Below are 13,372 nucleotides of genomic sequence, written 5' to 3'. Positions count from 1 at the left end.
CATTTAAGTTTCTTATTTTATCCAAAGCTTTAAATTTGTGCTTTGTACTGCTGTAGAAATGTTACTTTACCAAGAGCCCAGTTAATACTGAATTATGTTAACATTTACTCCAGCACTGTAGTTTAGGTTGTTTTCATTTTTTGCCACTTTATACTTGACATACTGCACTATTTGCTCCACTGCGTTTATCTTATGACTGTTACTGTCGTATACAGAGCCGTTACATAAATTAAGATGTATGAATGTGGATTTAAATGCCACAATGGAGTAGTAAGCTACAAATGCTGCTTACAGGTTTAATCCAAAACAATAATGATTATTTCGCTATTTGTGGAATTTATTTACTGGTCGTGTGCAACAGGTTTTTGTGTTGTGAGCCTGTTATCTACATTAGTGGGTGACACAATCTGGAAGTCGTGTCTGTTAAATGTCTACAGTTTACTGCTCACTCGTCTGCCATCTTGGTCTTTTTTCATAACTGTGAACAGAAGTTTGCCTACTAATGGGTTTTCAAAAGTTGGAGGCAGAAATCCCGACATACAGTCAGCATTTGTCTTTTTATTTATTTATTTTTTCAGAAACAAATTTGTTTGTGCACAATGTGAGGAGAAGTCTGAAAAAAAGCTGTGTTTAACAAGTAATTTTGCTTCGCATTCAGGTTTAATTTTTATATTTTTCTTTGTGACACAGAGTGAAGGGTTGTGCCAAGTATTCCAATTTTCTGTGATGCAGTGCCATTTATTTCACGTACTGTCTCTAATCAACTTCTCCACTGGTGTCAAATTTGATTCAAGAAAATTCTTGACACTAGCTGTATTATAGAAAGGTTGAAATAACTGGCTGCCATGTGCTTTTCATGAATACGATTTTAAGACTAGTCTAAATTACTAAAATAACATAGATATTCTTTTCCCTTTGTTATTAATTCAATCTTTTTATTTTTGATGTTCTTGTTGCTCCACTTTAGTTTTTACTCTCCTCTATCTTCTTCTTGTCATTATAGGCAGCTGGTAATTTTAGCAGGGACTCAACGTCCCATGATGAAAGCCTTGACATTACCCGTCTAACACGGTTCCCCGGAGTCTCTCAGTTGACGCACGCACATGTCCATTTACAATTTAAAGTCGCTTCATTATTCTTTACTTCATATTCATTTGAAGGAAAATGAAAACAAACATGTAATGAATATTTTTTTCCAAATGAATGTTTCCTCATTATCATCATTTGAAGTTCAGTTTTGTACAATTTAGCTTTCATGTAGTTTTCAGATCAGTGGCGCGAAGTTTGCGGATCAGTTTGCAAAATCTGAATCTGCAAGTTTTGCTGGGCAAGTGGAAAACTAGGGAAAGCGTACTTAATTACTTTCAGATCATATGTTTCCACAGCTTTCTCTCTCTGTTGATCGGCCAAGCCTCCCCTGACTTTGTTGCCCCTTTCATTGTTTGTTATATTGCTGTTTAGTTCTGCGAGGAGCTGTCCAGAACGTAGTAGTGCTGAAAATCCTGAAACAGCGCACAGAGCCAACCAGAAGCCACCAGGGACAGATATCTTATCTTGCTCAGTTTGTTCTTGAGTATAGCGCTGCATCACTGAACCTCTTGAGTGGCGTCCCCTGGCACTCTCGGTGCTGATGGCGGCAGCAAAAGAGTGTATAGGTTATCAAATGAAGAGCTGCTGTCCATAACGAGTCTCTATTTGGTAGATCGCTGTGACAAACAGTCTGCAGTGAAAGGTTAGAAAAATGTATTGGTTTACTAGGAAAGTTATTGGCTTGAGGGCACTTAAAGTAATTAGTATAAGATGACATTTAATTTGATTGTAATTTAGTAATTGCAATAACAATCTTTGGGAGACTATAATTTCTGATTAATAACGCCATCTGCATGAAAGTGTTATACATATTTTATAGCCTTATTGAAGTTTGTCCTGGCAGAAGTCTCAGAAGAATTGTAAAGCCTTGTGTAAAGGCATTAAAAGCTACGGATTTATCACTCAGGAAACCTGCTTCTGTTGCCATTACAATCTGCTCATATTAGTACGAAGTCATGTTGCAAGGTTGACATTTCTACCTGCAGATGTTTCTAAGAACATCTGGATATGCACAATGCACTTCATGAATTTTAAGGTTTAACATTGTAAACTTGATATTTGCCTGATGGTTCAACAAAGCATGGACAGAGCCACATTTAAGAGACGCTTTTATCCAAAGCAACTTACATGGAGGTACAAGGCACAGGCAGGATTTGAACCCTGGAGGGCGGCACACTACTGAATAAATGTATGTATGTATGTGTAAATGTTCTTCCTCTGTGTTTTTTTTTCTTCTTTGTACACTTCTTTGTATAGTATTTCTGTGACAGTAGTAGTAGTCTGCTTAGGATCATATTCCAGTGTGTATCTCAGTCCTAGTGTGTGATAATGTGTCTGATGGTTCAGTTGTCATTTAGTGGCATCATTTAGAAAGCATTTAAAATATATTCAGACCCCATCCTCTTTTTTTGCTCACCGAAAAGCAAGTCTCTGACTGACTTGAACACCACACAACATCTGTGGAGAGACCTGAATGGCAGTTCACAGATGCCTCCCATCCAGTCTTATGCAGTTTGAGAGAATCATTCTGGAAGAATGGGATAAACTGCTGAAATCCAGATGTGCAAAGCTTGTAGAGATTTATCCAAGTAGGCATAAAACTGTAACTGCTGCCAAAACGGCTTCTACAAGTACTGAAACATGTAACTTTGTCATATTATGGATAAATTACTGCACATGTTTTAGACACAAATTGCAATTTTATCCACTGTCTGCATGAAATGTGTGTTGAATGTCATCACGTGGTGATGCTCTAGAAGAAATAGTTTACTTAGTTTGGCTCTGTTTTGATCATGTTTTCTCCTCCTTCCTCTCCCCATGTAGTGTCTCCCTGGGAATGATGGTGTTGCTACTGTTGCCCCCCTCTCTGTGGCCATGACAATGCCATTCAGCCCCCTGTCCAGCGACGAGGAGCAACAAAGGATGCTGGGAAACAATCGACATCTCTATCCAGGGGCAGAGGATGAGGAGGAGGAGGAAGAAGAGGAGGAGGAAATGGAGGAAGATGAGCGTGATGAGGATGGGGAGGAAGAGGAGAACGGCGAGCTGGAGGGTGACGAGGAAGACGATGAGGAGGAGATGGTGGATGAGGTCAGGAGAGGAGGGCTGTCGCGGGGGGGCAGAGGTGAAGGACACAGGCAGTCAGGTAAAATGGCCGGACGACCCAACGTGGACAGACAGATCCGGCCAGGGAATCCTGGACACACCGCTAACCCCTACTCATCCAACTCCGCACCCACACACCAACAGCCAGCCAATCAGATACAGCCGCAGCAGCAGAGGAGGCAGAAGGATCGCAGTGCCAGCTCTGTGCCATCTGAGGACACCCACATTGCCATGATGGTGTTTCGCATTGGCATCCCAGACATAAAGCAAACGGTCAGTGCTGTTGCTGCCTTAAATTCTGAAGTGTTAAATGAAGTGTTAATAGGGCCTCGATACCACCAAACTGATTCCCGATTTATCAACTGAAGAATAAACCACTGTGAGTTTAGTATGAAGACAAACGTGTGTACACGCAGTGTAGTTTACTTTTTATAAGAAAACAGATAGGAGCATGGAGTTATTTCAGTTAATCTGAAACGAGAGAATAGAGAATTTAATCACAACAATGCCGTGATAAAACCCTCCAAAGAGAGAAGTTTGTCCCGTTAGGGTTTCAGTAGAACAGTCGTTTGTGCCCTGGGACTTTGAAGAGTGATGTTTGATAGGAGGGAGCCATGTTTTTAGTCTGTACGCTGCAGCTCATCATCTCTCTCATGGGTGGCAGAAACACTGCACATTACATACGATTGCGTTAGGGTGCTTTCTCTGTCTGTCTCTCCCTCTCTCTTACTGCATCACCAGCAGAAAACTGAGAGAGGCATAAATACTCGTCAGCAAAGTGACTGATGTGAAAGGGTGAGCAAGACTTTCAAGGTGACCCAGCTTCTTATATAGAGAGAGAGTGACTGCGGGAGGAGTAGCTAGATTTGCCTATTGGAGCAATAATAATGTATGGGAAAGAATTTGACTTTAGAAAACACAAGTACAAGCCTGTGAGGATTTGGGAGGGAGTGTGGAGAGGGCAAGTTGAAGTGAAGGCAAGTGGGCAACAGGGGCGGAAGCTCTGCCTCTGGATTGATGTCACCAGTCCAATGAATGAATGGTGCGATAAAGCACACAGTGAAAAGCTCTTTTCAATGTGACTGGTTTTAAGAGGGCTGTCCAGAATCGCGATAGGCCGATTCTCCATTGCTCTCCATTTCCCACATGCTGCGTTACATCACATCAGTGTGAAAGCTTTCACCAGAAGCGTGTCTAAATTGGCTTCACAGGCTGGAGATGCAGCTGCCTCCATGTACAGTACAAGCCATTCTCACACAGTTAAAAAAAAAAAAAAAAATGAAACAGTTGCCAGAGACCCAGGCATTTTCTCTTTCCTTAGACCAGCCTGTCTTCCTCTGACTGATCAGTGAAAATAAATCATCAGTAGTAATGCAATTGCAGTGACAATTGAATTATCAGGAATGGTAACAAAAGAGGCTGCATCGAAGTGTGTGTGTTTTCCTGCAGGGGAGGGGAAAGATGGAGGAAAGGCAGCGCTAAAGAAGTGAGTGCGGATCTTTGCACGTCGCCAGATAAAAGCTGAACCAGACTGTCTTTATATTCGACAAACAGAAGGCCGTGTTCCTCAGACATTAGCTGTCTGTCCTCTTTTCGCCTTTCTATTAAGCGATCAAGGCCCCTGTGATGTGTCGGCTTTATAAATCATCGGCAAGAATAAAACTGCAAATGAAATTAATGTATTTGTGGGTGCCTGTGTGCGTGCTTATCCACATTTTACATTTACCATCCCAGTGCACTATAAATGATTCGCTCAACGCTTTTTCCTCCCTCTTGCTGCCGTGTGATTTATTATTGATCTATGCATGGGTGTTATAAGCAGTGTGTGTGTGTGTGTGTGTGTGTGTGTTTGTGGATGCACAAGTGCGCTTGATCTAGTGTTTTTAAATCAAATTATAAATAATTTACTGCTCCTTATTTATTCTAACAAATTGGCATCAAAGTTTAATTGTAAAATGATGGATAAACGGGAATGCTCGGGAGGATAATGCTCAGTCAAAACCTCGGAAAGTGCTTCACCATCACTTAGGGGACAGGTGGAGATAGAAGAGAACTGCGGTACACAGAGCTGGGCTCAGAAAAAGCAACAGACACAGATGAAAGCACAAAGAAGGTAGAGATAAAGGTAAGAGGAGGTAAACGGAGACAGAAGTTGATTAGAGTTGATGGGTTTAGATAGAAAGTAGATGGTGAGGATAGGTGAAAAGAGATAAAGACGTCAGGGTCAGATAGAGATAGATCCTGATTGATCGAATAAAGCAGACAGCAATAAATAAAATCTAATACACAATAAATACATCTAAATTTGATCCTTAACAGCAAAAGAATTTACGCAATGAGACATTAAAAACGGCACAAGGAGTATTCAGGGAATCCACGAAATTCAGCGTGTGACCTTGCAGACTTTCAGTGTTCATACCTTTAATTGAAATTAGAGCAAAACAAAATTGAAGGTCCTCCTGGACCATAACTGCTAAGATAACAAAATCAAATACAAACTGTACATTTAAAAACTAGACTTAGAGGAGAGAGTTTTTCAATAACCTTCAAGATGAATTCGTTTTATTGTGTAGTTTTAAATGCTGAGAGTTTTGACTCGCAAGCCAAACTTGAGAGTCTTCAAATGTTTTCAAGTACATACTCTCGTCTTCCTCCCTGAAGTCATGAGAGTTATAACCCACTATTACTCTGACATTTACTCTGCCTCTCGTTTACTTTCAGCCTGTCCCGACTCAACCTCTTCAGGCTCACTTTTCCTCTCGCACTTTCAAAATAAAACGCTTCTTCACTTTTTTTTTTTTTTTACTCTGCTCTATCTCTTTTTTTCCCTCTCCTCCTCCTCCTTCCCCGCCCTTCTCTCACTGGTGTAATATCCCTTAACACTCCCAGTACATTAGGCCTGTTCTGCATGTCAGCTATTTCACCCTCAATAAACACTAATTGCTCGTTAATTGTGCCATAATGAGACAAGGGAGTGACTGAGAGGCGCAAATGCAAACGTTATGAATTGAGGGAGGAGAGTTTTGAGTGACGAAAGATGCACCCGCATGTAGTTGTGTGGAAAATACATAAACACACACAAACACTGGTGAAAATGAGTGTGTTTGTGAATTTTTGGCACAAATATAGCTCTATATTGTTGTGTGCTGCTGAAATAATTAATTTAGTGATGTCTCATTACAGATTTACACACGCCAATTGACTTTGATATGGCAATTTATGTTATGTTTCCATTGGGACTGCTGCGCATCAGGCTGCAAGTATACAGTACCTGAGGCAGAGCTAATGGTTCCTTGGTGATTAGAGTCTATAATACAATTAGTATTGGTGCTGATACCAATATTTGAAAAAATAAAATGGAGATGACGTTAGAATTACACACACACAGACACTAAATGTTCTTTACATCTGAACAGTTGATCTCTCAAAGTGAGTTTGAAAAAGCTATGATTAAGACACGAGACAGGAGTGGAGCTGTTGAATACAGAAAAGTGAGAAAGTGGAATACTCTCAATATGTGCTCAATTACTCTTCTAAACTAAAAAAGTCTCTCTCCGAGTCGCTGTCAATCAAGACTGCACTGCTGGCGCTCTGACAGTGACTGAGCGATCTGCGTGTACTACAGCAGCCTATGCTACATTCGGGGATTTAGACCACCAGAATCTGTGCTTTGGTAGTTACTCGTTTATAGGTCAAGGAAAATTATAATTGGATGGATTTTTTCATTTCATGCTGGAGAGAGACAAGATGTAGAACGTTATTTTACACTGTAACAGATGATGCCCAGTCCCATTTAATGTGCTGAAGGTTAGGGCACTTCTGACATACCAAACCTGTGTCGGAGAGAACTTATTACATAACCCTCGGTGTACCCGGTCCTGTCTAGAAACAGGGCTAAATTTGGTTGAAATGAGGTCTTAGTGATGTATGGCTTGTGTTAGAACAGCATTTCAGTGACAATATTACAGAGTGACCTGCTTGAGATTAAAATAGTATGATTGTAAAATCGTATGTAATCTGCTCTTCAGAAACACTTCGGCCAAATGTTTTTACATAAATATCTTCACATCTATTGAACTACAAGTGATGACACCCAGTGGTGGTATAGGTGGTATAGATAAGAGGCGTTGGAGTCAGAGATCCTTTGATTGAGTATTTCTGCTTTGTGCTACTACTTCTCCAGTAAATGTCAGAGGGAATATGATACTTTGTGCTCCACACATTTATTTGACGCCCAAAGTTAGTGATGCATTGTTTTAAGGTAACCAACCAGCAGCATGTGAAACAACTTTTCCATAATGTCCAATATTAGTTAACTTGTTGCTTACATATTAATGCACCAGTAATAACACTTCTGCTGTATAATGTAATGCGATTTAAAATACATCATGCTTACAGCAGCCATTCATCTCAAAATGAACTATTCCACTCTTGATAGTTGGACATATTTTGCTGCTAGTAAAATGTATTTTTACTCAGATTAAAATTTGAATTCATAACACTTACTAATCGAGTATGTGACCTTGTTGTATTGCAAGTATTTGTATTTAAACAAAGCATGTCAGTACTTCTTTCACATATTGTGACATTGATTTGTGGATTTACAGTGGCTGTGGACCTTGATGCTGTGCACTGATTGTTCCTGTAGCACTGATGGCTGATGGGAAAAAAAAGCCATTAAGTCACTTCTGTGCACCACAACAATCAGATCTATGTATTTCAAGTTGCTGATATGATTCTGTCACAGCAGGGGGGGTCAAGGCAGTTTTGTTTGCAGGTTTATTAGATTGTCACACTCATGCGCATGCAGTCAAGTTGGCATTTGCCTGCCGAGCGCATTAAACAGCATGAAACAAATGAGTTTTTTCCTTCTCTGTTTGACTTGAGCTGAGTTCTTGCAAACTCTAAAGTAAAAGCTTCAGCCCCTCAGGTGGGATTAGGCTTCACAAACACTTGCACGCTGAAATAGACAGAGAGAGACATGCAAGGGCACACACACACACTCACACACACATACACACACATACAGACACACACACTTATATTTCAGCTCCTAGTTAAGATATGTAGACAATTTAGACTACAAGACACAGACTCCACTATGTCTCTCTATAGCAGCGTAGAGTTTGAATGCTAATGAAAAGGTGAACCCCAAAGGTGAACAGAGGGACTGAGATAATAGAAAGGGAGGTATGGGAGGAGAGGAGGGAGGGCGAGGAGCGAGGGCAGCGTAGAGCACTGACAGAAATGATGTGGCAGAAAAACAGGTGATAACAGGAACGCTCAACAGAGATCATTTTGCTCTTCTGATGAACTGCTGTTGAGAGAAGGGGATGACTGGAATGGTTTAAAGAGAGACATATGGAGAGAAAAGAGGCGTGTGTCAGTATTCGGTAGGGGGTTATTTCCCCACAGACCTCATTAAAAGCTTCTAGTCCCCCTGCACATGGCCTGGAGAAAAAGGCCAAAGGGACAAAGTTAGAGAGAGCTAGAAACAGTGAGAGAGAGAGAGAGAGAGAGAGAGAGAGAGGAGCGACTCTTATTTCTGCATAGATTAGTGACAGAGCTGTTATAGAAAGATGGAGGGAGAGTGGGACGGAGGAGGAAGAATAAGATAGAGACAGGCAGGGGAAGATAAAGAGCAGCATGGACAGAGTGAGTGGGCGTATGTGAGTGGGAAAGTGTGATCACAGCTTTAGGAGGCAAGACAGAATTTTTGGTGTGCATAATGATAAAACCACAAGAGAAACAGAAGTGCTTAAAGCCGTGTTCAAATTTGAATGTAAAACTAAAATATATATGAAAGTTATAAGTTATATAGAGGCTGTTTTGCCCGACTCCATTGGTGGAAGAACTTATTAAGATTTAAAAGCAGCAAAACTGTTCCACTATATATGGCACATTAGAATAATCTGTAAAATTCCCAATCGCATGAAGATACTTCAGAATAAAATGTCTTTCAAAAGATTGACTGCTGTCTATAAAAACTTAATATGTGCACTGGAGGAGGATGAAAACGCTTATTAAAAGTAACCATTAACTATAGCTGCTAGCGGAGTAGCTATGTAAAGTAATCTACAATAAAAGTACAACTACCAAGTGCAGTAGTTAGGTACATGTACTTAATTACTTTACAGTGCCAGTAGTATCTTTCTTATTGTATATTTCTTACTTATCTTATCTTATCTTATCTTATCTTATCTTATCTTATCTTATCTTATCTTATCTTATCTTATCTTATCTTATCTTATCTTATCAGTCTCAAGCTAAACATACTCAGTAGGAGTATGATGGTAAGTAACGACAAGCACTTGCTATCCTGAGATACTGAGGAATCAAGATATACCTGAACACGATGATCAGAAACCTGCTACTTGTATATTCATGTAAAGAGCAACATGAATATGCATTTAATCTCCAGTAAGGTGCTGTGTTAAAGTCCAGCATGGATGGATCTTCTTTACCACCTGTACCTGTCTGTTATCTAATGAATAATTTACTCTGTGTGATTTCCAGAAGCAAACTGTAGCAAAGAAAGATAAATGCTTTAGTCGTGTGCAAGGGAAAGAGAAGGAGCTCCATCTGGACCGGCTACAACTGTAAAATGCATCTTATGCATTCATGCTTTAATAATAATTATCTAATAATGTCACATATAATAATGCACAGTGACCACTTTTTTCTGCAGATTGGGCACTTTAGAAACTTCAGATACATTTTGCTGACAATATTTTTGTGCATTTTACTTTACTTAGGATCGAGAACACGGAACTTTTTCTTACTTTTACTCAAATTGAGTATTTTTTCACTGATGTACTCAAGTATCTAAGCCCCTTTTTGTATATATAATATACAATATAATACACAGCTGCTGGCACAAAGTGCTGTGAATATTTTGGATAATTTAGACAATCAGCACTGATTAGCCAGAATACTAACATGGAAAATCATTAATTTGAGAGAAAACAGCATGACTGTCTCAGTGAGGTCTGTAAGCAGCATTATTCCACATATTTGAATCTCCTTTATTTTCTGATTATTCTCAGTATTTTATAAATGCTCAGACTGTTTGTGGGAATGTTCCTCCTGCAAATCTTAACCTCCAGTCTTTCCTGCTGTCACTGTGATTCATTTTAGTCTGTGGGCATCTTTTGATGGGACTGTAACCGCTCTGTGCTTCTCTGTGTGCGTGTCCATGTGCGTGTGAAATCTAATCTAATACCAACAGACACACCTCTTCATCCTCTTTCGCTCTCTAAAATAAATATCTTGAAAATCCTTAGACATTTTCCTCCCTCTTACTCCGCTGTCTTTCACCACACTGCTGTAGCACACGTACACACAGAAACACATGTAAAACACCCATGCACGCTGATGCATGTGCTCACACAAGCACACGCACACCTTCCCAGTACCCCATCTCCTAGGGAACACAGGAATGTCTCTATGGCAACAAGCAGCTTGCTCCACTAATGAACCGGTTGCCTTGGTGACCGGGTTGGCTGTGTGCGAACTGAGACACTGAATAAAATAGAGGGAGAAGATGTTATATTACTCCTCTGCACAAAACCCCCATGCAGAGCTTTTATTGTTTTCTTTGTAGGACACACACACACAGAAATGCACAAACGCACAGAGAAATTATTTGTATGTTTGCGTGTGCATGAAGAGATTAAGATGAGTGGCTGAGTGAATGGATGTGAATGATTGCGTTAGAAGTGTTCGCTAGATGTGCTGTAATCCAGTGAGGGGCAGGGAGTCCTGCAGCTGGATGCAGTCTGCATGGTCCAGCCATGCTGCTGCTGCTGCTGCCTCAAGGTCAGAGAGCATGCCAACTCCACTGCGAGGAGAGAGAGAGCGCGAGCGAGACAGAACAGTGCCAAAAACCGTCGGCCAGCCATCTGTGTAGTGAGTTATGTTCCACTTTGCTGACTGAGCCTCTGAGCCGTTATGCATTTGGCCATTCGCGACCCTGGAGACACTTAAAGCTGCACCATAAAGTGCCATTCACGTCCTGCCTGCTAGCTGAAACCACAAGCCACTTTTCACTCTGACGTTGTCTCCCCCTTCTGGCCCAGAGAAAGAACAACCACAGCGTGCTGCAGTCTGTCCACTGCCACAGGATTCTCCTCTGGGACAGTGGAGATGTCTCCACAGGATTCTCAGATATATTTTGGGGTCAAAAGATGATTAATGGGACAGAAAGAGTATTGTCCACACAATAATTGCCGTTTTCCTGCTGGAGGGGCAGGTTCAAAAGTTGTTTTATTGTTGTTTGTATTGCCTTATTGAGTCTTCTAATTATTTGAATGAAAAAAGTGGTCCAAGAAACATTCATGACTTTTAATACTTAAATAATATACCCACATATACCAACAGGTTTTACAGAAAACCGTTGAATATAAATTATTGGAAGTGGCCAGTGGTTTCCAATATTTTTATATGCACTTAAATCTTATTCCAAAAAGAAACAAATAACAGTATTGGTGAAATAAGTTGAGTTAAATGTATAATATTTCCACATGAAATATAGTGGAAATATTCAAGTGAAGTCACAGATGGTCTGCCCCCCGCCCCCAATCCACTTCACAGCCCAAAATATTACAGACCATTTCACCCCATATGTGGCAGTTTGCAGCTTGAGGGCCACAGGCAGTGCTGTGTTTAAAGGTCTGAGCGTTTAGTTTTAGAAATATTTCTTTCTTTCTTATTAAATAGTGTGTCCTGTGAGCTATTTCAGTGTTTAGAACAAAAAAGTGATTAGGTTTTTTTTTTTCTTTTAGTGTCTAGATTGACGTTCACGTACATCTGAGGGTGTACACTATTAAAAACTCTATTGACTCATGTTTGTTGCTTTTTGTAATTCTTCTGTTTTTATTCTGTACATTGACCATTTGTTTCCATTTATTGTGAATGAAAACGTTCTCACTTTAAAATTTTACATTTAAGTAAAAAACTCCTGGCATTTAATGTTTATCCGTTTGACCCTGAGCCCTCTAAATCCCCTTTTTGATTTCTGCTTCATGAGCCTCATCTGCATTTATCTGTATCTCCTGCAGAAATGTTTGCGATTTAACCCAGATGCCACGGTGTGGAAAGCCAAACAGCAGGTGCTGTGCTCTCTGACCGAATCATTGCGGGACGTCTTGAACTATGGTCTGTTTCAGCCTGCCACAGACGGCCACGATGCCAAGTTCCTGGAGGAGGAGAGGCTGCTCAGAGAGTACCCACAGTCCTTTGAGAAAGGGGTACCATATTTGGAGGTACTATTCCAGTCTCACATTAACACAGTAGTATAGCACAGTAGGGATGTGATGCAGCCTAATTGTCCTTAAATGTCACTGTTATTAATTAAAGCAATGGTCCAAACAGCCTCAGATGTGATGGCTTCACTCTTAAAAGTTATAAAATATAAGTGTTTTTAGACGGTGTCTGAAAAGAAATAAAGTTACAGTTACTGTGATTTTGCATTATATTACAACTTAGTGGAGGCTCTAAACCGTTTTTAAATTGATGTAAACCAAGACCGTTTCTTCCACGTTTTTTTTTTGTCTTTAGTAAAGTAGAAGAGGAGGCTTGTAAAGCAACTCGATAAAGCTTCTCTGCACAATAAGTCTGCAGGCCCCATTTTGTGAATCTAGGCCAAAAGCTATGAGAATCGAGGACAAAGGCCCTGTGTGTTAAGATTAACTCTTCGTTTGCTTTATCTTTTCAGTTTCGCTACAAGACGAGGGTTTACAAACAGACTAATCTGGATGAGAAGCAACTGGCCAAACTGCACACGAAGGTAGAAAACTTATTTGTCAGGAAGCTGGATCTCTGTATGTTGCATTGAAGTAAAAGTATAGTATATAGTATATATAGTATATACAGTATATAGTGTAGCAGTACTGTATAGTATGCATGTCTGTGTAGGTGTGTGCGTGCGTGTGTCACCATGCATGTGCACATTCACCTGTGCACATAAGCAGCACTCTTGTCTCCACATGTAGGCCAGCCTGAAGAAGTTCATGGATTATATCCAAACTAGTGCTGTGGACAAGATGGCCAAGTTCTTAGACAAGGGCCTCGATCCCAACTACCAGGACACTGACACCGGTGGTAAGGAGCGCTTTACAGGAGTGTCTTTAAGAATTTGTATAGATATAAATTGATCTTCTGAGATGAGGGATGTGGT

At 40.4% G+C, this 13,372-nt stretch overlaps 1 protein-coding gene across 3 annotated transcripts in view; it reads left to right on the top strand.

The window, feature by feature from the left end:
- The window catches only part of shank1 (SH3 and multiple ankyrin repeat domains 1), a 67,032-nt gene that overhangs the window by 15,419 nt on the left and 38,241 nt on the right, over positions 1 to 13,372 (top strand). For all 3 annotated transcript variants that reach the window (XM_026362916.1, XM_026362908.1, XM_026362899.1), the window contains exons 2-5: positions 2,914 to 3,468; positions 12,255 to 12,458; positions 12,911 to 12,982; positions 13,188 to 13,296. In XM_026362916.1, coding sequence (XP_026218701.1) covers positions 2,965 to 3,468; positions 12,255 to 12,458; positions 12,911 to 12,982; positions 13,188 to 13,296 — 889 coding nt within the window. In that variant the 5' untranslated portion in view covers positions 2,914 to 2,964. The remainder of the gene's footprint in view (positions 1 to 2,913; positions 3,469 to 12,254; positions 12,459 to 12,910; positions 12,983 to 13,187; positions 13,297 to 13,372) is intronic.

This window comes from Anabas testudineus, chromosome 8 (assembly GCF_900324465.2).
Source record: "Anabas testudineus chromosome 8, fAnaTes1.2, whole genome shotgun sequence".
Taxonomy (NCBI): domain Eukaryota; kingdom Metazoa; phylum Chordata; class Actinopteri; order Anabantiformes; family Anabantidae; genus Anabas; species Anabas testudineus.
Note: the sequence above shows the minus strand (reverse complement) of the source record. Positions and strands in the feature narration are given on the sequence as shown.